General features: G+C 38.1%; 1 protein-coding gene across 1 annotated transcript; it reads right to left on the reverse strand.

Annotated features, from left to right (window-relative positions):
- Window positions 1-1,040: 1,040 nt before the first annotated feature.
- CEP55 (centrosomal protein 55kDa) lies at window positions 1,041-26,109 on the reverse strand. Its single transcript, XM_008590807.1, has 9 exons — window positions 26,092-26,109; window positions 23,176-23,595; window positions 19,504-19,779; window positions 17,197-17,265; window positions 8,140-8,281; window positions 6,251-6,564; window positions 4,859-4,930; window positions 4,067-4,192; window positions 1,041-2,509 (listed from the first exon to the last, which is right to left on the reverse strand). Exons 1-9 carry the CDS (start codon window positions 26,107-26,109, stop codon window positions 2,309-2,311), a joined length of 1,638 nt encoding a protein of 545 aa, XP_008589029.1. The 3' UTR covers window positions 1,041-2,308.
- Between the last annotated feature and the right edge of the window lie 645 nt (window positions 26,110-26,754).

Raw genomic sequence — 26,754 nt, forward strand, 5'->3', positions numbered from 1 at the left:
GCATTCAAAACAGTTTGCTTCCTGTATCTCTGAGGTTCTGTGACTGTCAACATCAAGTTAATAGGATATGAAGGAACATACATTAGCAAGACACACTGAGCTGAGTTGATATCTTGTCTTCACCATTTATTAGTGGTGATTTTGGACAAATTGTTAATCTCTGTAACCCTTAGTTTTCTCATCTGAAAAATGGTGCTGGTGCTAGTGCTTACTTCATAGAATTGCAATGAAGAGCTAAGAATATAAGCAGATTAAGCATCTAGCAGTTTCTGGTACACAGTTTATAGTTCCCCAGAACTAAACATGCCCTATGGGTAGGTGGTTATCTGCCGTGAAAAAAGGTTGACAGTGAAGGAAAGAGAAACTCGTCTTTAATTATGAGAACCTTGAAAATGTTCGGGTCTTGGGGATGCCTTTTATTGATCCTTGCTTCAGTAACATGAACCAGGAAAGAATTCTTCCTACTTTAAATAATCAATTAATCAGAAATGTATAATAGCTCCTGTACAGTGGGAGAGCTCCACAGGAGAATTGCCCAATTTCATTGAAATTTTTCCAAAGTACATTTTTGATATTGGTGCACAGATGTTGGTGAAGTGGGCAGGGAAAGCACCTAACTACAGCCCTCCAGTGAAAACAGAAAGTAAAGATCTTGAAACAAACTCCAGGAGATCACCCTGTACCTCTAGGACTCAAATTTCAGGGGTTCTAAGGCTGGAACTTCTATTACAGTTTATGTATATCCTGGCTGGTTGTCCCGTGAGACCACATCTCTTGATCATACAGGCATGGACTAAAGGCCTGGGTTCTGCTCTGACACCATTACTCACTGAATGACAAGGCATTTTCCACATCTATAACTTAGAGATAATACCTGGCTTGCTTAAGAGTTGTAAGGGGAGCAACTTCCTTATGGTGTATACTTATGAATTAATACTACAGTCTTTGCCATGACATTGTGGATCAGAAAAAGAATCATCTGGCTGAACAGCATTTTATATCTTGTGTCCAATTGTGAAGATACTGTGAGACTAGGATTATTAACAGTAAAGGCAAAATTTTATTTCCATAAACAGATCTGTACAATTTCTACAGTCAAAAAAACTACAATTTAGTATGCTTACTGTTTTGCCTTTGTAACAAATAACTCAGAATCATATTTATTGTTCAAGAGTTGTTGTCCGTTCAACAAAGATGCTTGAAAGCACCTACTCCTACCTCCTTCACGCAGTTTCTAGTTCTGGTGTATTCTTAACTACTACATCACCTTACACTATATGTTAATCTGCAACCCTTGACACTCCTCTTGGGGTACATATCTTAGAATACCTATGTATATACACATATACTAGACATATTAAAACTTATTAAATCACTTTATTCTTTTCTCCTTTATATTGCTAACAGTAGCCCAGTGTTAAGCATTTTAGAAAACCTGAAGAAATAAAAAAAATTTGGGTTCACACAAACCATGTATAAAAATATCTATTCAGATAAATACCTAATAATTACATTACCCAGCATTAAGAGTGCCAAAAATAAATAAATAAAATACCTGCAAATCAAAGGAGAGGGCTGTATGGTTTTGTTAAAGTTCATTTTAACAATTTTAGCTAAGTAACATGTTTTAATGAAATTCAAGTTAAAGTTAGCCAGATAATGAGAGAAAATATTGTGTGTCATTACTTAACAGTATTCCTCAAACAGAATCTGTTTTACACTTAGAACATCGCTGGGTTTACAGTTTCAACAGTAAGCAGTGATAAAGATCAAGAAAATTCCCAACTTTTCTAATAACCGTTCTACAACAGGAAGGGAAAAAAATGAAAATAGTATCACCATCTTTTAACGATGAACATCAAAACTGGAATTGAAGGTTTAACTGAGTGCTTGGATGAAAAATGTTAAAACAGTAAAATCCTTGGCTAATTACCCTTGATTTTTTTAAAACCCACAACACATAAAATATTGGCTTGCCAGTGCAAAAGATTTAACCCACAAGCAATAACCTGAACTACCTTTTCTTCATCAAGTACTTTAACAGTGCAAAACGTTAGTAGTCTCAGCAGACAGTGCTCCCCACATTCTATCATTGCAGCCTGTTGATGAACCATCTACGGGAGGTATCACTGCCAAGGAAAAAGCAAAGCAGCCAAAAAAAAATACAATGATTCACTCACATGCCAGAGTGTCAAAGGTCGGTAGGCAGTTTCTTATGAGAGAGATGAAATATGTAATTCAAAATGTCCATAAGCTGACATAAGATACAGTATTGAATCTTTTGACACAAAAACAAAGAATAACTTTGCTACTTTGAACAGTATTCAACATGGACAAGCAGATCTCGATGTTCAGTGGCTGGATACTGTATGTTGCACTTGGGACATTCCACCAGGCTTTCGTTTAGTGCAGCAGTGGGACTTTTTGGTGAGGCAACTTTTACTTTGTTTTCAGTCTCTCCTTGGAAAGTGACTAATGGCTCTGTGAAGGCAAACTCATGAAGCTGCTTCTGAAAAATAAATTTGAAATGAACACCATTTGTATATAAGGCCCATTGTTCAGCAATTGTAACTGTTCCGTAGATACTCTAGCTGCTTCAGCCACGCAAACAGATTTTCTTTTGAATCTGCTCATCAGTGTTATGGTGGTCATAAATGAGGTGGTTATGAATTACCCAGATAACTACTATAATTACCCGGGAAGTACTAGAGTTGGGTGTTTATATGAATGGGTTTCATTAAGACGCTTAGAGACAAATATAACAGATTTTCTTTTGAATCTGCTCATCAGTGTTATGGTGGTCATAAATGAGGTGGTTATGAATTACCCAGATAACTACTATAATTACCCAGGAAGTACTAGAGTTGGGTGTTTATATGAATGGGTTTCATTAAGACGCTTAGAGACAAATATAAAGGTAGGCCTGTGTGCGAGGCTGACTAAATTTGCATTTTGTAACACAGGGGAAACTCCAATAATAAAGAATTACATGGAATTAAGAGCAGCAAAGAATTGTAGCAGATCAAACAGGTTATACACAGAAATGACTAAGAAGTTGTATAATACCTTTGATACTTTCCTTTTCCATGTTTTTCCTGAAGAATTTAGAATAGTCAATAAAGCTTAAAAATGAGTATTTTACAGCACACTATGAAGATGGTAGACAGCAGGAACATAAAGAAAAGTACAGGACAATTACAAATTCTTTTACATACTCTTTGGCTTCTTATACTTTGAAAAACAGTCATTAATAGAAATAAATTATAAATTTTAATTTCAAATGGTCACAATCAATGACATACTGTAGAGCCAAAAATATATTTTCTTTCTTTTATTCATACAGAAATTACAAATGATTTTTTTAATGATTGCTTTTTTCTCCTTTGAAAACTGAGGAATTATATTTGTAACATTTTACTATCTCCAAATATTCTGCAGTACTAGGGTAATACATAAAATCTGTACTAATGGGACCTATACACACACACAAACATAGACCTCAACAAGTTTGGTCCAAAAGCTTTTTAGTAAGATGAAAATAAGTGAAAACCATTTCCTCATTGAAACAATGTTATTTAAAAGGTTTATGTTTTAAACGATTGTTTTGGGGGAAAGCCACAAAATGTGCTTAACTCAATATGCCTAAAAATCATATTAACAATAATAGTCTATTATGCCTAAATACAGCATTTCTTTCTTTCTCTCTTAATAGAAAAACATAATTTCAGTTCAGGATTCTATGACTGTCCTCCCTTCTGCACTCTCTCCCCCGCGCTAGGCACTGTGCCTCTAGAATCACAACACCCAGGAGTGGGGACAGGAATGATCCCAGACACCAGTAATGTAATCATTATCAAGAAGTGCACAATGTCCCTCTTTCTAGTGCTCTGAATTTTGATGCTCAAAAAATATATATGTATAAATATACAACTGCCCTTTATATTTGAGATATAAGTAATTGTCCTTTAAACTGTATTCTCCCAGTTTGGGAAGTGATTTGATATACAAATGGAAAGATGGCAGAAAGAGAAAGAAGAAATTTTCAGTTTAACCATTCCATACTCACCAAGGATTCCAACTGTGTTATTTGATTTCTTGCTTTTCGGAGCTCTTTAAGAATTTCATGCAATTGATGCTGCATATTTTGACGGTCAAGTTTTTCATTTTCAAAGTCTAAAGTACATGCCTGCATCTGGAAAATACCCAGGACAAGACAATTACAGCTGGTATATACTGTCTAGTTCTCTTGACTGGATGCCTGCATTTTTTATTAGCACAAGAAAACATTAGCTGTAACATTATAGCAAGAATTCACCTGAGCACAGTGAGATGCTGATAAATGAAGAAGCTAATGGGTTTGATTTATCCAAGAAGCAAAGCCAATGCTTGAGGTATAGATCAGGGAAGAGCAGCTTAAGAAGTTGCTGGTTAGAATGATTCTTCCCCGTTCCACTTTTTTCAGGGAAAAGAGGGAGAAGGGATATAGATGGCTATTCCCTAGTTTGGAATATACTAAGGATCTCTGCTCCACATCGTAAGAATAAATGGTGTCTCTCTGAGTTCTGCTTGAAGTTATTAGGAGATCCTATTAGGCTGGAGTAGGAACTACAGATACCAGGGAAGAGCAAAATTTGCCAAGGCCAACATCTACCTGTCAAGAAAATTTCCATCACACTTCAAAGATTCTGGTTTAGCCTAAGGATAATAAGAATACATGGCTAGCACAAAGTCTTTTTAAATATTTTTTGTTAGTCTTTTAAAAACATTTTCCACCACTTTCCAAATGTTCTCCACTGAATAGTGTAAACATGAAGGAAAAATTCCATTTTCTAACAGGCTGAAATGAACTTAGAAGTACCTGTTGTTCCAACAGAGCTACCTTCATTTGTTCTTCTTGCTGCTTTAGCAGAGAAGTGTAAAGAAACTGGACCTGTGGGATGGAGAGAGAGCCAATGTTGTCACATTTGACCTTTTATCGCTTGACCCAGGATGCGTGAGAAGCTCATATAAGTCTCACATCTCTAATCGGGACAACACCTGCTAGTCGGGGTGACTCACTCCAGCTGGTCTTTGATGGCTGGCTATGCAAGCAGCTGAGCAGCACCACCCTGGCTGGGAGTTCCCTGAGGCACCTGCCCAACCGTTTGCTAAACAGCACTGAATTCTGCAGTGGCCACACCCCCTTTCTGACATCTACTAACGTTTCTGAGTAGGAGAACAAAGCTGGCAGCACCTTGCCTCCTTGGATGCAGAGTTGGAGCACAATTCTTAATCATTTCTACTTAATTGTCCCCAAATATCACTGCTCACAGCTGTAGACAGAAGTGAGGGTGGTAAATACTGAAAAGGCAAATATATAGACTCTTAACTGCATCCACCCTCAACTTTTGGAGGATTTTTAAAATTACTATTATAATGGTAGCAATTACTACGATTTACCTTGTTTACTTTACAAAGCCCTTTTACATTCTCTCAATTGACCCTCATAAAAGCCCTATGGAGCAAGAAGAGGTTATTAATTTGACAAATGAGTAACCTGTGAGTCAGAGAAGATGGGCGATTTGCCTAAGGCCACACATCCTGGGCTAGAGACCAGATATAGACTCCAAATAATGTTCTTTCCAATATTCCATGCTGCCATCATGTAATATTTAAATTATGAGTTCTGTCAAATAGTATCCAATTCTAACGACCTAACTTAGTTACTCCAACATTACTAAGGTGTCTTGGCATAGAGCTGTGAGTATAAAAAGAACATGGAAGGTGCCCTGTGAATTCACTAGAGCACAATATCATCACGATGAAGATGCTGGCCTAGGAATCCGCCTTGATTCCTCTCACTACTTCACATCTTCTTTTGGCTTCTCCCACACATCTACCTCCTTCTTGCTCAGAGCCTTTGTGTGTGTGATTTCCTCTACCTGGAGGGAATTCCCACAGAAAGTCACTTACCTCACTGGATCCTTCCTGTCATCAGGTCTTCCTCTGAAGATATCTCAGAGAAGGCTCCGCTGGCCCCCAATTTCTCTTTGTCATATCACCCTGTTTTATTTTCTTTAGTATACTTGTTTATTTAGGTACTTGTTTATGGGTCTGTTTCCATTCTAGCATATAAACTCCCATGTGGAAGCAGGAACTAGTTTTGTTCCTTACTGGTTCCCTAGTGGTCAAAATAGTCCCTGACACTTAGTAAGTGTTTGGTAAAAACTTTAAATTATGAATCATGGATAAGCTTACTCGTTAAGCTCACCTGCGATAAGAGCTCTTCAGATCTCTTCTTCTCTTCTTCAAGCTTCTTCCTAGCAATATCATTCTCTTCCTTGAGTCTTTGTATTTTCTCTGTTTTATGCCTATCATCTTCCAGATGTTGTACATCTGCCTTTCTTTGTGAACACAACAGTTGATTTAAATCTTGAACTTCACTCTGGGTCTCTTCATATTTTCTTCGAAATTCACTAAGTTCAAATCTCAACTGAGTTATGGTCTGTTGTTCAACCTCAAGATCTTTTTTTGCATTTGCCAAGAGATGACTATAGTAATTTTGCTTCTCTTCTTGAAGATAATCTATGACAAACAACATTATGGCACAACTCACTTTATAAAGCAGATAACATTCTTGAAAAGTGAAACATCAAACATGTTTCTATAAAGGAGATCACACTATTTCCTCAGCTTACAAAATGAAGAGTCAAGAGATAGGCACTAAGGTTGGTATTTGATGGAATAAGAAACAGAAGTTTAGGTACATTATATTTGAAGTTACAAACTAACAAAGAGAAGAACTAAAAACAGTACTATAAACATTCTGTAGGCAGGAGAAGTCACTCATGTCTAAAGAAGATAAATCAACAAATAGGGATATAAGCTCATTATTTGTAGGTATGGAGATAATACCAAAATTAAAAATAGAAATATTAAAAGCAGCTACCCTGATGAGAGGGGGAAATAGGGACTGAGATGGGAAAGGTGGGTCAAGGCCTTTCTGTACTATTATTATATTATTTTAACAAATGCTTATATTACTTTGATAAAACAAACACAGAAAGAGAGGAAGAAGGAATAGAGAGAAAGAACTATTACCAAAGAAAAAAATTAGACCTAGCCCATAACTAAAATCCTACTTTCATGTACAGAAAAACATATAAGGGCACTACAGTAGTAACTTTGTCCATTAGGGCTAAGCAGCTTTGAATTATCTTTAGAGACATTCCCTTTATATTTTCTTTCTGGCATTAGATTCATTTTAAATATTCAAATGTGAAGCTCCAAGATTATGAGTCTTGCTCCCCTTTTTTTGGCTTTTTCTTTATATAATTCAAGGCTTCAGTCCTCTTAGGGTTGTCAGTCTTTTAATGAGTGTTAGAGACATTCCCTTTATATTTTCTTTCTGGCATTAGATTCATTTTAAATATTCAAATGTGAAGCTCCAAGATTATGAGTCTTGCTCCCCTTTTTTTAGCTTTTTCTTTATATAATTCAAGGCTTCAGTCCTCTTAGGGTTGTCAGTCTTTTAATGAGTGCTTTGCGTGGGGGTTTCTTTTTTTTCCCCTAGCTTGTCATCTAGAACTGCTGAACCGACTTCTTTATCTGAAAATGAGAATAATGACCCTTCCTTCCCTACCTCTTAGGGTTGCTGTGAAACTCAACTGAGGTCAATGTTAGGGAAATGGCAAAGCACTTGGCAAAAAGACAAATCATGAATAAAAAACCTGATCTGAATTCTATAGTGAGATTCAAATGACTGAAGAACTATCCATAAAATATATTCCTTCACATGGGGTTGATATGAGTAAGTGCTGAAGGGAAGCAAAGTAAAGAGAATTGGTGACAAGGCCAGCTCTGGGAGGAATAAAATCTAGAGAACTTGGAAGGTGGAGGAAGGACATTCACGTGTGGAGAAATTTTAATGTGACGTCAGAGCTGCCAAAGATTTCCCTCTGACCTGTGTCTTCTGCACTCCTTTTATCTGGGAACATTATGAAATAAAGCTTGCAAAAACAGTATTTCTTATTTCAGGGCTAGAAGACTTGCCCTTATTTTACTTTCTAACACTTACCTATAAATACCTAAATTTAGGGAATCACTCCTTTTAGAAAAGGTAGGCCTATCCCAAGAGAACATTTTTGTATCAATAAGTACCTTCTGATTCAGTCTGCTGTGGCAGTGAATGAGCAGCTGTTGCCGTTTTCTGTTCCAACTCAAAGATTTTCACTAAAAGTCCTTTTACGTAGGCCTCTCGCTGCTGATCATACACAAGCCACTGCTGATTTTTCTCTAGAGCCTTAATGTGAGAATGAAAGAAAATCAACAATAAAATAGAAAACAAAATCTTAAAATGGGCAACGGAGTCCCAAGTGATGTATGTAGTCTTTTCCAACACATAAAAACTCTTATGGCTCATAGAATAATTGTGGGCAACTCCGGTATGCCACACACCTTCAGAATACATAGCAACATAGCAAAGTCAGTTTACATGATATTAAGTTCATTTGTTTGCTATCTCCTACATACAACTTGCTTTATGTTTGTGTACACATCACTTTCTGTACAATACAATTCCTTTTGTGGCAGATGTGGAACAGATCCCCCTTCCTGAAAGAGTTCTGCCCCACAGCGGGGAGAGTAGTTAGCTGACAGTCTCCAGCTGTTAACTCTTCCAAGGTTCTCTCAGCTTTTGAGCTGAACTGGGTGGCCCACGCCAACAAACGAGCAAGAGCCTTGCTCCTTCTGCCCAGCATGGGACTCTGCTCTGGAGCAGTCTCTCTGGAGCTCCCCACAGTGCTGACAGAGACTCTGTCAGGTTTCCTTCATGGTCTGAAGGTCCCCCTGGCATTCCTGCTTCCTTCTTTTTCTTTTCACAGATCTTGCTCCCCAATAAACCATTTGTATTCCTAACATCTTCTCAGTATCTTCTTCTCAGAGAATCAAACTTAAACAGCCACCTTCTCTCTTTATCACCAATTTTCATAATTTACCTCTTTTATAACCCAATTAAAAACCCCAAACTGGAATCATTCACCTGTTTGTATAGGGATTTTGTACTTGTAGTGGTTGAATAGTGTCCCCCCAAATTCATGTCTACACGAAACCTCAGAATGTGACCTTATTTGGAAATAGGGTCTTTATAGGTATAATTAGTTAAGATGAAGCCATACTGGAATAGAGTGAGCCATAAATCCAATGACTAGTGTTCTTATAAAAAGAGGAGAGGACGCACATATACACACACAGAGAAGAAAGCCATGTGAAGACAGAGGCAGTGACTGGTTTTGCTGCTACAGGCCAAGGAAGGCCTGGAGTCACCAGAAGCAGGAAGAAGCAAGGAAAGACTCTTCTTCGGATCCTTCAGAGGGAGCACGGCCCTGCCAACACCCTGATTTTGGACTTCTAGCCTCTAGACTTTGAGAGAATACATTTCTGTGGTTTGAAGCCACCAAGTTTGTGGTAATTTGTTATAGTAGCCCTAGGAAACTAATACAGTACTTAATAACTCAGTTTTAATAAATGTCTACCCATTTTTTAAAATGATTTTTATCTCACCAACCATCTTCAGCTTTTTATCTGTGTTTGTTTTTTCTCTCGAACAGATTGTAAGCTCTGTAAAGTGGCAGATCATGCTTTTCTGAGAGGATTCTCAGCTTTTGGGCATAACATACTTTTAAAAGAAATAATTCAGATGATGGGATAGTATTAATGAAATAGGTAGTATCTGTTCAAATTAGCAGGTAAGAAAGAGGTAATTTACTTTACTATTACCGCAAATATTAGTTTTTCACTTCAATCACATCTTCCCCTCAAGAAACTGAGTATGTTCTGACAGCCTACCAGGCCACCCAGCGTAATGCTCAAAATCTTGTAAAAATCACCTCTATATCATGTGCAGATCACAGCATTTGATCGGTGACAAGACATTAGCAAATACTCATGCAAGAAGCTACGTTAACTTTAGTGGATAAAACAAGGTGAAATATATGAAGTCCTTTTTTAAAAATAAAAAATCCTACTGATAATGCTAAGTAGGATGAACTCGTATATTCTCTAACTCTCACTGTTCTTAAATACTTGATCCTTGGAAATTCAGTCAAAGGCAAAGCAAAAGGAGTCTGCCAGGGCAGCCCAGCCATCCCCAGCAATTGCACACTACCCCTTCCCCTCACCTCCCACCCCCCGTTTTACCAGGGAGAGGTGGCAGTTTTGCTTCTGAAAGCAGGGCACATTCAAGTTAAGAGCTAGAGAAGACAACGAATCTTCTGGTGCTAGGGGAAGAAAAAAAGACTAAAAATGCTTATATAGCACCAACAAGCAATGACAGTAAAACTCCTCTCTCCTTTTCAAGCCAGGTGTTCAGTGCAAGAGTATGGGACTGTCCTCTCACTCTCTGGGGAAATAAGTCTCAATGATTATTTGTGCAGAAAGAAAAAAAGACTAAAAATGCTTATATAGCACCAACAAGCAATGACAGTAAAACTCCTCTCTCCTTTTCAAGCCAGGTGTTCAGTCCAAGAGTATGGGACTGTCCTCTCACTCTCTGGGGAAATAAGTCTCAATGATTATTTGTGCAAAGAGGGCAGGCACATCTAAACCTGATGTCACGTGCATATAAAATGTTATGGATGAAGGGCCTCAGAAGAGAGGCACATATAGTGATGTGCACCCCACACTCCTTCATGATGGCCACGCTCCTTTGTACTGAGCCCTCAGTCCCTGCTGCTCATGCGATGACCTGTCTACCCCCACAAGAATACCTACTTCAGCAATGATCACTGCTGGGTCTTGGTAAGCCCTGACTGTTTTTCAATTAAGAGAAAAAAAGAAAAAATATGTCCGTTTATTTTTTGCTCAACAATATAAATCCTTAGTTGGAGGATGATTTCCCTGTCTAGACAGTGAGAGCAGATGTGGGTCATCACCAGAAGTTTTCAGTTAATTAATACAATGATCACTCTATATTTTGGGGCAAAATAGCTATCCCTAATTAGTTTAATTTAAGCTCTTTTACAGGCTCCCAAAGTAATAAATCATTTTAATTATACTGAGAACAGAATTTTTGAAAGCTTTATAACACCATGTACTAAAACTATCCTCCCTTAGATTGACATTAATAACTTTTATGATCTGTCTCTTCCTATCTGTTCTAGTTATAGCCTGGCCTCTTCTCTCCTCCACTGCTGCCTTGTTCCCTACACGACTATGCACACCCTCTGTGCCTTGCTTAAACTCTTCCCTTGGCCCAGTGTCCTCCTATCTGTTCTAGTTATAGCCTGGCCTCTTCTCTCCTCCACTGCTGCCTTATTCCCTACACGACTATGCACACCCTCTGTGCCTTGCTTAAACTCTTCCCTTGGCCCAGTGTCCAAGAACCCCTTCCTGTAATGCCTGCCCACTAAAATTCCATCTTTTCATCAAGTTCCCTGAGTCCAAGCTTGGTCTGCGAGGCTCCTCACCATGATTGCCCTCACCAAGCACGCTCTCTTTTGGAAGCCAATAGTACTTTTACTGTTGATCCAACCTATTTGGCATCTTACAGTGACCTTGATTTGTCCTAATGGTATTTCTTATCTCAACTAGATCACGAGCCTCCTGGAGAGCTTGGCCCAGGCTTGTTTAGGCATTTTTTCATACTTCTGTGCACCAGTTCATTGCTTACATAGCAAGTGGCTGCCTGATAAATGTTTGGGGATAACAATGACAACATGAAGTGAGAAACAATCATCAAGCACCCAAGCAAGTCCTTTGGCCCCAAACTTTAGTTCAAGAGCACTTAGGAAAGGAGGAGAGGCTATAAAAGAATCTAACAGTTCTTCACACACTGTAGAACAATAAATTTGGAATGACTCAACAAGAATCAAACACTTTCAAAAGTCTAAAATTCATTAAGTAGTATATGAAAATGTAATAAAAGCTCTTTTGCAATGAAACTACCATAACTATTTCTATACAAGTGCTTAATTTATACTTCTGTGTCATGATTTGTCCTAGGTGCACTGTAATTTCTTATCATCAATGGTTGATGTGGTGGCTAGGATGCATAACTTCATATACTTGAGGCCTCCCAGAAAAAGACGGTAAAAACACAAGCTTCCTGACAAAAGATGTACGTGGTGTAAATTTCCTGAAGTAAAACATACTAGAATGATTTTCATAAGTGTTTAATTCTTTTTGAATCATCCTCTATTTGTTGCAGGTACCCTGAAAAAGGAGCTGGCATCTCACTCTAAAGGGGTGAGATGGGATATGCAGTAAGTACTATTCTTTAGCATATACATAAGGACAGATTTTCCCTCAAAGAACATTAGCTTTGTACAACAGGGATTGCAACCCATTCATTTATATCCCACAGGACTTGCTGTAAAATCTGGGCTCATAATACAGTCTATGCGTCACTTAATGATTGGGATACATTCTGAGAAATGCATCATTAGGTGATTTCGTCATTGTGCAAACATCACAGAGTGTACTTACACAAACCTAGATGGCATAGCCTACTACACACCTAGACTATATGGTATAGCCTATTGCTCCTAGGCTATAAACCTGTACAGCATGTTACGGAACACAATTGTAATGCAATGGTAAGTATTTGTGTATCTAAACATATCTAAATACAGAAAAGGTATAGTAAAAATATGGTATAAAAGATAAGAAATGGTACACCTGTATGGGGCACTTACCATGAATGGAGCTTGCAGGACTGGAAGCTAGTCTGGGTGAGTCACTGACCAAGTGGTGAGTAAATGTGAGGGCCTAGGACATTACTGTATACTACTGTAGACTTTATAAATACTGTACACTTAAGCTACACAAAATTTATTTAAAAAATTAAGCAATTGCCCTACAATGTTATGATGACTATGACATCACTAGGCAACTGGAATTTTTCAGCTCCATTATAAAAATCTTATAGGACAACCATCGTATATGCAGTTGACCGTTGACCAAAACATCATTATGAAGCACATGACTATAATTTGTACTTTGAAGAACCTATAACAGTATTAACAAACCTCATTTCTTTAAGAGTGGACTATGGATTTCAGTCAGACTACTATTAGAACTATGCAGATAGCCCCCTCAATCTTAAAATGATCTATTATGCATAGATAAAATTCTTCTATTTTGATTTCACTCTGAAATATACAATGTAGTGTTTCCTTTTATAGTAGCCCCTCTTTCCAGACCTCCAGTTCCAGGATGGAGAGTATATAAAGAACCTGAAGTTTTTGGTTGTGTATCAGGGTGTCTTCTTCCTGGTAAGAATTTCTATTCTTTAAATTTGGAATGAATCAAAAAGAATCAAAAACTTTCAAAAGTCTATTATTCATTAAGTAATATATGAAAATGTAATAAAAGCTCCTTTGCAATGAAACTACCATAACTATTTCTATAATTTTACAAGTGCTTAATTTATACTTCTTGTGTCATGATTCATCCTAGGTAATTGGATGTAATAAAACTGTAATAAATTATCATCATAACTGTAATTTATTGATATAATAATTGATATAATGATAATAACTGTAACTTATTATCATCAGTGGTTGATATGGTGGCTAGGATACATTACTTCATATACTTGAGGGATGCCAGAAAAAGACGGTACAAACACAAGCTTCCTGACAAAAAATGTCAGTTGAGCCTCATAGCCGAGATCTGTCTGTATGGAAACTCTTAAGTCTAGAGAGTTCCTCCGGGTTTTTGTTAGGCTCCTCCTACAAGCATCCTATGAACTCACGATCAAAGATTCTAGGTATGGGGCTTAGAGGATTTTCAGTGTCTATTTTCTATAGAATTAGAAATTAATTAGGAAGACTCTGAAATCAAAGACTTAGTAGTCCAAGGCCCTCTAGCCACTTGATCAGACACTTTTCTTTCTGTACCATCAGGCAGTTATAACAGTAGTTCTCTTTGTATGGAGATATTGTATATCCATCCTTAATAACGTAGAGTTCTGTGGATGGCTATTTTCACTGCAGTAATTTGATTTCAAGAGTCTGTCTTGTTGAATCTTAGTGGTACACAAATGATTGCTCAATGTACTTTCTTTCAACATTTTCTGTATGTTTGAAATTTTTCATAGTAAAAGTTGGGAAAAATAATCAGCCTGAAATGAATATAACTATTAACATCTTGATTGTCCAGTGAACTTAGTATATTGAGAAGATTGCTAGGATTCATGGCCTATCTCAAAATAGGCTGCAGAAGTCATTCTCATACTTGGATCCACTGTCACCTCCAATGAGGTTCTTAGCCTCTACATCTTTCAAAAGAAAGGACTCATGAGAACCTCAGGCTCATACTCAAATTTAGTTAAGAGTGGTAGCATTATACAACTCAAAGAGCATGTGTATATCTAAGTGCCTATAAATAACAGTGTGTCAGAAGCTAAAGATAATTGTATACTGAATTTTACATTTGCCCATATTTAGAAGTATTTTAATACAAACAATTTAAGTCAACATTGGATGGTCATAAAAATTTTCTTCTTTTAAAAGAACCTATCCGTATATTACTAAGTATAAGAAATAAAAACATGTTGGTTTAAGATTTAAGAGGTAATATTCTAAAAGGCCACATGATGGCGATGTTACTTCAATAAAGAAGCACACATTTCTTTACTTCCCACCTCTTCTCTCACTCTGTATGCGTTTGTTCTGTCCTATCTGTAATAGTACCAATGAACGGATGTAATGGCTATTGTAAATGTTATTAGTTTTAAATCTTTAGAGTCTTCATTGCATTAGTTACCTTTTCCAGCTTTGTGTCATCTACACATTCATTAGACATGCATTTAACATTTTCATCCATGTTATCAATAAAGATGTAGAACAAGACTGGGCAAAAGTGAAGTCCTATGCAATGCTAAAGCTCTCCTTCCAGTTCAACAGAGATCCATTAATCATTCTGTGGGCAAAAATTCCAGCAAGGATTAAAACGACAGCCTGTACTGGAGGAATAAAAATTGTGGCTCAATTGACAAAACTAGAGTAGGTATGGTATATTAGATAGAAGTATCGTGTCCATGCTAAATTCATTAAAGCTGCTATCTGTGCTGCAGTCTTGTAAGAGAGTATCCTCATTCTTAAGAAATACATATTGAAGTATGCAGGCTTTAAAGGGTTGTGGATATATGTGACTCACTCTCACATGGTTCAAAGACAAACATGTATGTATGTGTGTGGGTGGGGGTTGAAAGAGAAAAACAGAATGCAAAATGGGGCAAAAGGATAACAATGGTTGAATTTTGGTAAAGGATACAGGGACATTATATGTACTTTTCTCATTTTTGTAACTTTTCTGTAAACTTGGATTTTTTTCCAGATAAAAAACTTAAAAATAATTATTTATCTTCCCTAAGTTCTAGCTTTAAAAATCAGATTTTTTAGAATGAAGAGCAAGAAGTGCCTATTAAAACTGCCTTTTAGGGCCGGCCCGTGGCTCACTCGGGAGAGTGAGGTGCTGATAACACCAAGGCCCCGGGTTCGGATCCCACATAGGGATGGCCGGTTGCTCACTGGCTAAGCGTGGTGCTGACAACACCAAGTCAAGGGTTAAGATCCCCTTACCGGTCATCTTTTAAAAAACAAAAACAAAAAAAACTGCCTTTTAGCTAATTAGTTTGATCTATTTTGTACTAAAATATTACTTAAATACTAAAAGTACTGACTTTTAACAATGTTTATAGCATTAACTCTGTGTAATCATTTCAAAATGTCAGCCAAATCTAAAAGGTAGTTGAGGAATTATACAGCTAGGCCTTAAGAACAGTACACATAGGTTTTTAGGGCTTATTTTAGCATAACAAACACTGATTCTTAAAATAGGTGGACAAGCTTCTACAGGAAGTTCCAAGGGGGTGAAGGAACAGAACTGCTGAACTCTCAATGTGCCAGTGTAGGGACTATAGGAGTGAGATGTCTCTTTCTCTAAACCCTACCTCTATAGTTTTTCTTCCTGTCTCAAAGATTTGCTGAGATTCTAAAGAGAAAACTAGAGCTAAACCACTTCTTGCCATTCAAACATAAATTAATTGTTTCCAAAGTGTGTACAAGGAACATCAGCAGCCAGGAGTTTGTTGGGAATGCCAAATCTCAGGCACTAGCCCAGACTTACTAAATCAGAATCTGTACTTTAGGAAGATCTCCTAGATTCATATGCACATAAGAGTCTGAGAAACATTGCTTGCTCTAGACCACCATCTGAAGGTGAGTTGGGTTAAATTTTGCTCCATTTGTCTAAAAGCCTTTCTAAGGTAAACAGAGCAGAGAAGCACATAATCTGGGAGACAAAACAGAATAAAAAGATTGGGCATAAACGTGTAACATTTCAAAGTATTTTAGATGAAATAAAACAGGAATCTTAAGAGCATACTTTGAGCAGGGAAGATAGACATGCCAGTAATATTTCTGGAATCAAAATATCTACCTATTTGTCTGGCTGGTTAGCTCAGTTGGTTAGAGCATAGTGTTACAATACCAAGGTCAGGGTTTAGATCCCCTTACCAGCCAGCAGCCAAAAAAAACCAAAATAAAATACCTACCTATTGGCCTACTAATTAAAGAACTTTATACAATACTTTGTATATCATATGTTAAAACTTGAAAAAATACACTGTGAATCGTAGTCCTGAGTCCTCAATTTACTCAATTCACAACAAAAGGCATTAATCCATTTAAGATATGTTTGAAATAATATCACTTTACCATGTATCTAAAATAACCTCATATGAAATTCTAGAGAAAAGTAATGAGTATACAAAGAATGTATTTCCTTTTCAAATTATGAAAGCAAATTCTAGTTCCAAGAGAAGTTCTTTTAGTTTCAAACTAAAGAGTACACCTTGCATGGATAAACAAAAGAGAAGAAAAGAAGCCTTGAGAAGAAACTATAAATTAAGTTGCATTATAATAATAAAATAGTTGGACAAATTACATTTAGGTGGAGAAGAAATGTTCTTGAAGTATTTGGTAGCAATGGGTGATTTCTAGGGCTTTCTAGTCTAAAGAGGCCATGCTTAGCGGAAACGGTTCTCCTTAATGTCTGGAAAGAGAATTACAAGATGATCACAAACCACTCAGTAATCCTGTTTCATCCACAGATTTTTTTTCAAGTCATAACACCAATGCTGCCAATTTCCATGAAATTTAAGAATAAATTAGTCCTCTTTACCCATAGCTTAACAAAATGAAATGAACTTACATCTTTCAGCTGTATTTCCATTTCATGAACATTATTCATTGATGAGTTGAAGCAGTTTGTAGGCACAGTCTGTAAATAACCCAACATTAGTTAACATCATACATTTAACAATAGAAGATTCTTCATTATATTTAGTTCCACAATAATACAATATACTTCACAACGGCTTCCCAAAATCTAGATCTAGTACATGCTGGTGAACCACAAGCCAGGTGATAGTTGGCAGAGGACTGCTGTCAGAATTAAGATCTCCTGGAAGCTTTCTAAGCAGATGAGAAATCCTGAGATTTCAGATCGAATTTGACTTCTGAAGTCCTCTGGACCCTAAGATCACCACAACAGCCCTTAGCACATATGAACAGCCCAGTGGTTTTCACCAAAAGGAGACAAAACAAAACAAATGGGGTATTTTCATAAAATGTGGAATATATTAAATTTTTAAATAAAAGATAAAAGTTGTTTTCTAGAATTATATTTTGTACTGCTAATTGTATTAATTAGTTCATACAGTTCAATTAGTTCAAAACATAATTTCTCTCCTCTTTTTTCCTTCATTTTCTCATACAGGAAAAAAAGAAAGTAGGCGGTTAGGTACCTAGGCTAGCTAACCAACAAATTCAGAAAAAGCTGTATTTCAGTCTTTTAACAGCTATAAGGAAAAAGATTTGTGTGAATGCTGGCAAGGAAACTCTAATTATTTTCTTCCACCAAAGATGTTCTATTCACTCACCCTACTATGTAGCCCTTTATTTCTCTCAATTTAGTCCTTTAAGTGGAAACTATGACAGAGATAGTTCACCAAACTCCTTTCCTTTTTTCCCTGGGTATACTGTAGACTATGTTTCCCAGACTTCCCTTGGTTAGTGGAGCCATGTGACTGAGTTCTGTCCAGTGGAATGTGGGTAGAAATGAAATATGCCAATACTAGGCCTGGCCCCAAAACCATCCTAGGCAATTCTCCACATGTTCTCTCTGTCTCATAGCTGTATATAGAGGCCACCACCCTAAGTGATGGTAGGGCTACTACAGGAAGGAACCTGGATCTCTGACTGACTCTGTGGAGCAAAGCCTTCTCTACACCAACCTGCACTAGACTGTGACATGAGGGAAAATTAAATATTTTTTATGTACAACTCTGAGATTTGGAGGTAGTTTGTTAACAGCAGTTAGACATGCTGACTAATACAGAAATCAATACTGGATAGCCCACAAAATTATTATAAGAATACCTTTTTTAAAATTATAATTTCTACCAAGATTTGCATTTCATATTCAAAAGTGGTTTCTTGAACTTCAAGGAAAGATTTTAGTCAACCACTTTGGATTTGACTATAATGCTTCATGAGTTTCAGCTCTGTGGAAATTCTCTAGAAAAGCTTAACCTCTTTGAACTCATTTGTAGAAATGCTCAATTGCCTATCTATGAAAGTATACACAAATATATAAGTCTGATCACAGTATCTACCCTAAAGGGGAGATAAAATACTAGACAGAACCTTAACAACATTGAGATATATTTGAAGGCTATAGATTTTCTTCTATAGGTGTTATTAATAGTTGTGTTAGTTTTATTCAAATATCCAAACTGCCAAAAGAATCAAAGGTCTGATTAGTAAGTAACCATTTACTGAGTACATACTATATGCCAGGCACTATGTTAGGCAATTTACATGCATGATCACATTTAATCATCAGTATTCTTATCCCAATTTTATTGATGTGGAAATTGAGGTTTAAGAAAGGGGTCTGGTGAACTCTAGCATCATCTCTAAGGCTAGAGAGGTTAAGGAATTTGTTCAGAGTCACACAGCTAGCAAGTGGCAAAACAAGATCTGAATGCAGACCTGCCCACCTCCAAATCTTTGCTCTTTCTACTACAGTAGTGCCTCTCAAACAAAAGAGGGGAAGAAAACACAATTATAGTTAGAAAAAGCACACTTGCTATTATAATTGTGTATCTCAAACATTTGTATTTCATTTGTTATGAAAAATAACAAAGAAATGAAGCCTATCGTTTTCATGATACAAACTATAGAAATAAGAGCTCAACAAAATCTTCTTGGCTTTTATAGATACGCAGTGGACTCTGTCTTCTGAATATTCCTCTGGGAAAAACAACGATGTGGGGAGTGGAGGGAACCATATTTGCTTATGGAGAAGAGAATGGGCTATTAAAAAAAGAGTGACCTGTTAACATACTATACTGTTTCATCATTTGCCAAGCATGTTTTAACAAACTCATACTTCATAAGAATCACAAATTGTATCAGAGAGAAAAAAAATCTGGTTTAAGGAAATAATTTGCACCTGTGATAAATGAAGTGTACTGGCTTTGCTTTCAAGTTCCTGAAGTCTCGCAGTCGTAGCAGACAACTGTTTTTTCAATATATCTGTCTCTTCAGATAAGGATTTCAACAGTTGTTCCCTCCTTTCACCTTCCTTTGTTTTCTCTTCCAGCTGTTCAAGTAATGTGGTAGTACTATATCTGGCCTTCAGCTGGTCTCTGAGTCTCTGTATTTCTTTGTCCTTCTCTGTGAGGTGATAAACATTCTTCTCCCTCTCAGCTTCAAGGACTCGAATTTTCTAGACATAAACTAAGAAGCATCTTAGAACAAATCCAGGTCAAACATCCAGCTCAACAATACACTTCAATAAGCATTTATAAAGTGTTTGTTATACATCAAGTCAACATTATGCTAGATACCAGGACCAAAAAAGAATATGAAGCCAATGTTCTATTTTCAGACAGCATACACAGAGATAAGCAATCAATTATGCCACAAAAGTGCTGTAGTTAAAATACATATAGAAACAGAGAAAGGAGAAACTACCTCTATCAAGGGTGGAGAGAGAAAACTAAAGAAAGGCTGGCTCTTATATAAGTATTTGATCATCATACCTCCACCACACTGGATCTCATAAACCTAAAGACTAAAAGTGGGTCACACAAGATATACATAATTATTAACGAATTTGAACCAGCAGAACTTAAAATCACAGAATGTCATAGCAGGATAAAAATGCTCCTACAACCAGGCACACCGCGTCAGTGCCACGGGGCATGCCCAGAGACCCGGGGCATGAAGAAGGGGACCAGACTCCCCTCCCACAACCAGGCACACCACGCCAGTGCCTCGGGGCCTGCCCAGGAACCTTAGTCATGGATTCGGGGACCAGATACTCCCCACAACCAGGCACACCGCCAGCACCAAGGAGCATGCCAACAACATCACCTCCATGTGGGTGGCCCACCACGGCCACCACTATAACCATGTCTGCCGCAAAAGCGGCTAGATGCCACAACCACCATGCAGATGGTCTGCCAGCCAATGGAGTCCATTGACACAAGGAGGGTCACCAGCAGAGATAAAGAAAACAAGAGGATGTCTCTCTCCACGAAGCCCATTTCAGAGTGACAGAAGAAGCATCTCCTCTATGAGAATATTGGGGGACTTGATCATACCTCTCAGCACTGGACAGATAATCTAGGCAACAAATCAACAGAGTAACCATTATTCTTTCAGGAGAGAAGAAATCTAGCATAATTAGAGGGGAGAGTGGGAAGGGAAAGGGGATGGGGAGAGATTGGACAAGGGGCATAAAGAATAATTACGATTTGTAACAATATATATGCTAGTAATATTGATTTGATCAACATATCTCAATGTTGAACCCCCAAAATATGTATAGTCAATTTTGATTCAATAAAAATAAATAAATAAATAAATAAATAAATAAATAAATAAATAAATAAGAAATAAACTTGAACCAGCAGAACTTAAAATTATAAAATGTGATAGCAGGATAAAGATGCATTAATTAACTTGCTTACTTTTGATAAATGATTTGGTATTGAATCTAGAATGTGATATTTAAAGGGATGCTCAACATTTTCAAAGATTTGCAAGATAAATAAGTAATGCTTGTTAAACCGCTGCTGGCATAAGGGAGAAAGCGCCAGATGATAGAAACAATTATAGGATGACTTTATAGGCTAACAGAGTCAAAACAACATGAAGTTAAGACTTGCATTCAGGGAGAAAGAGAAGCAGATGTTCAAATATAAAATGGAACAATTTAAGTTTAGGTGGATGGTTGTCTGTGTGAAAATGATGAACGGATTTTAATTGGCCACAAGCTTAAGTCAAATCAGTAGTATGCTATAGATACGGTATAGAGCTATACAGTTTTAAGCTTTAATAGAGTTTGGTATCCAGATAAGTGATGTAACAGTGCCATTTCAATCTGTGTTTACCAGAACACATCTGGGGCCTTGTGTTCAACTCTGGGTGCATGATTCAGGGGGGATATGGACAAACCACCAAGGGTTCTGGATGCTAAAAAGCCAGAAAAGCTGAAGAACACGAGGATGGCCTGCAGAAAAGTAAGAGGAAGCAACGTCTCCTCAAACATTTGATAAATTGTCGATTTGGATAAGAACAGATTTATACTGTGTAGCTCTAATGGGCACAATTAGAACAAATGAGTAGAAGTTAGAGGAAGTTTAATTTCAACTGATTATAAAGAAACAAAGCACCCAGTACATGTCAAAAGTGGAATGAACTGGAGTGATATTTCTCAGGGAAGCTATAAGACTCCTTTACCAGATTGCAAAATAACGTTTATGTCTACGAATTAGTGATGGTTCATTTCCCAGTGCTTGAATAAGTATTTACTTCAATTTGTGTCATTATAAATAATTTAATCATTCAGTTTTATGATGTGCCTATAAATAGAATTTAAAGAAATCAAATGATTTACTCTTTAATCACTTATTTTCTAAATATGAACAATAAAAGCAATTTTGCAAAATAAATTAAAACAAAATTCACGATTAAAATTTTAAATCCCTCTAGTCCTAGGAAGTTCCTAACTTCCTTACTGTCTATGCCATAACAAATTGTAAAGTAGAGAATCTGAAATATACTTGAACAGAATATAAAATGCCAATACATACAATAATTTTACCTCAAAAGCCTGAAACCAAACATTACTTGGAAAGTAGCCAGTATGCTTGATAAAATGAGTTTTTAAAGATTCACAGGGAAATCTGAACACTATTTAACACTCTGAAATGAACAGATTTAATTTTTAACATTTAGTGAACTAAGAGAAAAAACAGATTATATAATGACTGGGTTTATAATTTCTCCTCTCCTGCAGTAAAAAGATATAAGAATGGCACAGTATCCTTAAAGTACACATTAATGAATAATATAGTACAATCATGCACCACTTAAACGTTAGGGATATGTTCTGAGAAATGTATCCTTAGGTAATTTTGTTGTTATGCCAATATCACAGAGTGTCCTTACACAAATCTAGATCATACAGCATACTACACACCTAGGCTATGTGGTATAGCCATTATAATCTTAACGGACCATCATATATGTGATCTACCATTGAATGAAATGTTGTGGGGCATATGACTGTATTCCAAAACACAAAAATTTTTAAGTTTTTACAAAAAAAAAGCAAATTTTAAAATTTGCTGTCAATTTAAAAACAGTGAAAATAGTAAACCAGTATGTTTTACAATCCTAAATATAGCATAACATAAATTATCATGAATATTCATATTATTAAGCTAAATTATCAAAAAGCTATAAGAGGAATGATGGATTGGGTTATTATTTTGTTTTAAATAACGTAAAAACAGGCCATAGTATTGTGTTGAAGGTGCTGAACTATTATTCAAGATGTCATTAATTCTGAAACAAACTTAGTACGTGATAACCTCAATACACACAATTACATTTTAAAAGTGAAAGAAGTTATTAATGACTAAAGTTATGTATAAGAGATGGTGAAGTCAATGTAGGAATTTAAGATTCCAAACCCAAGGTCAACTTTCCAAAACTAATGAACTAGACAGGACAGCAATAATGGCGAGAATAAGAGGTAGCATCAGGAAATCATAATATGTTATTTTCTAAGAAAGCTTACTGCCACTTAAAGGGTTGTAAGATCATTTACCTCCAAAAGGAATCGAAAAGACGACGGTCGTGAGGTGCCCAGCCCGCTGCCAGGCCCGAAGGGAGCTCCAGGGAAAGGGACATATATTACGGCGGGCAGAGATTGAGTCCCTCGGACGCGATCTGCCCACCGACCCCGCGTCCTTTGCGGCCCGGTCCGGCCCCGGGGCTGCAGGCCCTGGTAGCCCTGGACACCCTCCACGGTCGCCTCCCTGGGGCAGCCAGCACCGGAGGCGAAGCGCAGCGCTGGCGTCCCCCGGGTCACACCCTGAGGCGAGGACGTCGCTTCCGGGAGTTTGAATCTCGCGGCTGTGGGGCGGAGCACGTCACTGCCGGCGGCGCGCAGCCGCAAGGAAGCGGGGGCGACACGCGCGGCGGGGGCGCGGCTCCCCGATTGGCTGCGGCCTCCGTGGGGCGGGGCCTAGGAGCGTAACGAGAGCTGCGGCCGAGGGGCGGGGCCTGGAACTGTAGGCGGACAGAGGCCGGGAAGTGGCCGAGGGGCGGTGCCTGGAACCTGAAATGAGACAGAGGCGGAGCCGGGGCGGGAACGCGTTTTCCTGGGTCTGCCACCCAGTTCTGGGCCTGAGACATTAAACTCGGTGTTTTTTACTAAGGGGCTGCTTTTGGGTTTATCCGCTTTGGGGATGAAGCAAATTATTATTCTTAATGGCATAAACCCAGTGAAGCTGGACTGAGACCAACTTGTTCTGGATCTTTGACTTGAGCCTTTATTCTGCCAAAAGTTAGGGACGGAACAATAGGGAGTGTAACAGGCTGGGGAGCCGGTGGGCACGCCCAGGTCGAAGGCTGAGATTGAGAACCCTAGAGGAAGCAGGCGTTAGTTCCAGATTGCTGCCCTTCAGCTTGATATCAATTGGGTCAGGTCTGGGTCTTGATTAGCTGCCTTTATTTCTAAGAGGAGAGACGCAGGAAATGTTAGGCAGGGCCCACCTTTCTCTCCTAGACCAAGCATAAACTCAGTCAAGATTTAAAACGGTAGATAACACAGTAGCAAAACATCCTAGGAAGGCAGTGTTCCTGACTGCCTCTTACCAGATTGTGACCTTGGGTAAATTTATTTAACTTCTCTGAGCCTCAGTCTGCTAATCTGTAAAATGATGCAAATAATATCTGTCATGGCGTGGTTATGAGGATTAAGTGAGAGAATCTATGTAAAGTGTTTAGCATTTAGTAAATGCTCAAGTGACGTTGGCCATTATTAAACAAAACGCAACAAACTCGTATGTTACTGAATAGAATGGATAAGGAACCATGTAGGGAATCTTAAAAAAAATTTAAAACAACAACAGCAACAAAAAAACCCAAAACAAAATGCAAGAAGACGTTTAGTATCTGCTTCCCAGGAGTTCCCATTTCTGGTGGGAAAGTGAACAGACTGTTTTCTTCATATCTGTTCTGTTAAAGAATCAGATAGGGTTGGAAGGAGAGGGGGAGAAAGATAGGGCAAAAGATTAGTCAGGGTGTGAGCATTATTCTTTGCCCAGAGTTGAGATGAGGGACCAAATTAATTTCAATAGGGATTTACGAAGATTGAGAGAGAGAAAAAGAAATCTTACTGTTCTCCTTTGAACCAAATGGGGGAGGGGGAGGAGAGAGGGACTGTATGGAGAGGGGCGGCACCTGGCAGACTGGCAGCTGGGGGTCTGGCTCATGGGCCTGCTGGGCCAGACATTCCAACCGCACACCTACTCTCCAGGACCTTCTTTTCTGGCCTGTAGCTCACGTTAGGAGTGGAGACCCCTGAGGAAGAGGAGCAGACAGAAGGCCATTGACTTGGGCAGCTTGTTTAATTTTGTGATTGCTTTTGTTAGACCTGAAAAATCGATGTTTGCTCTTTACATATGGATGAGACCCTGCAAGTCATGAAGTTGTGAGGAGCTGGTAGTTTCCACAAGGTCTCACAAGGTGATAGTATTTTGATGTTGACAGTTCACTCAGGAATATTCTAGGACAGGGATTCAAAGCTCGTCTTTATTCACATGAAGAGAGAAATGTAACAGCCAAGCAGAGGAGATATTTATCTCAGCAGGTGAGCTCATTTTCTTCTCAGTAGGAAGGTGTTCTTGGGAACTAATACAGTATCCAAAGGCTGCTGAATGGATTTAGTCATTAAATCGAAATAGGTTGCCATAGATGAGAGAGCCTACCACCTTTGAAGGGTTTGGTCTTCCAAAGGGATGCTAATGAATGCCTAGGGCCTCACCACCAGAGACCTGCACTGTCCAGTAGAACTTTGTGAAATAATGGAGAGGTTCCCTCTGCTTTATCCAGTATGGTAGCATTCACCACATATGGCTATTGAGTGCTTGAAATGTGGCTGCTGTGATAGAGGGGCTGAATTTTAAATTTTACTTAATTTTAATTTAAAAACTGATAGTTGATTCAGTTATTCGAAAACTTTTAAGTAAGATTGGAACAAGTTGGGTGTGTAAACCTCTTTTTGACTGTAAATTTTATGAAATCTAAATATGTATCAAGTATTTCTGATGAAAATTGTGTGCCCGAATTGAGATGTATGATAGAAACAGTAGATTTCAAAAAGATAGTATAAAAAAAGCAGTGCAAAATATTGCACTTATTGGGCCGGCCCGGTGGCGCACTGCTACAGTGCGCCGCTTGGGAAGCGCAGCGGCGCTTAAAATATTGCACTTATCGGGCCGGCCCGGTGGCGCACTGCTACAGTGCGCCGCTTGGGAAGCACAGCGGCGCTCCCGCCGAGGGTTCGGATCCCACATGCAGACCGGCCACTCACTGGCTGAGCGAGGAGCGGGGGCAACACCGAGGGTTGCGATCCCGTTGCCGGTCCCGGTCCGGTACGGGCGCGACACTGAGGGTTGCAATCTGTTGCCGGTCACAAAAAAAGACAAAAAGAAAAAAAAAAAAATTGCACTTATACTTGTTTATATTCCGACATGTTGATATGATAATATTTTGTATATATTGAGTAAAATAAAACATACTAAAATTGATCTCACCTAATGTGTTTTACTTGTTTTAATATGACTACTAGAAAATTCAAAATGATAAACGTGGCCCATGTTACATTACTATCGGACAGCACTGGTATACACATAATAAAGGTTCTTTAAATGCAGGACAAGAAGGAATGAGTAAAGTAGTAAACTCTTGCCTCCTTCCAATATAATTTCCCCTCAGCAAGGATCTTTTTGAAATAATGCAGATATAATCATGTCACACATTCCCTCACACAAACACAAAACATTTTATTGACTTGCCATTGTTCTTAAGATAAAGAACAAAATCCCCATCTGTCTTCTCAGGCCTACTAGAGACCAATCTAGAGACCAATCCTACTGACCTCCTCAGCCTGGTCTCAAACCAGGGATGCTAGAAACCTGGATTCCTTGACCAGACAGTCTTCTTCCTGCCTCAGGGCCTTTTCACAGGCACTCTCTGTTATCTCTTTTTCTACTTTCCTTTCTGATCACCACTCAGTCCTCACTCCTCAGGGAAGGCTTCCCTGCCTCTCAGAGAAGGGGATTTCCTCTCTTTACCTTGTTCTTCTTCAAAGCATTCACCACAGTTATAATGCACATTT

Source organism: Galeopterus variegatus, unplaced genomic scaffold (genome assembly GCF_000696425.1).
Source record: "Galeopterus variegatus unplaced genomic scaffold, G_variegatus-3.0.2 Scaffold6380, whole genome shotgun sequence".
Classification (NCBI taxonomy): domain Eukaryota; kingdom Metazoa; phylum Chordata; class Mammalia; order Dermoptera; family Cynocephalidae; genus Galeopterus; species Galeopterus variegatus.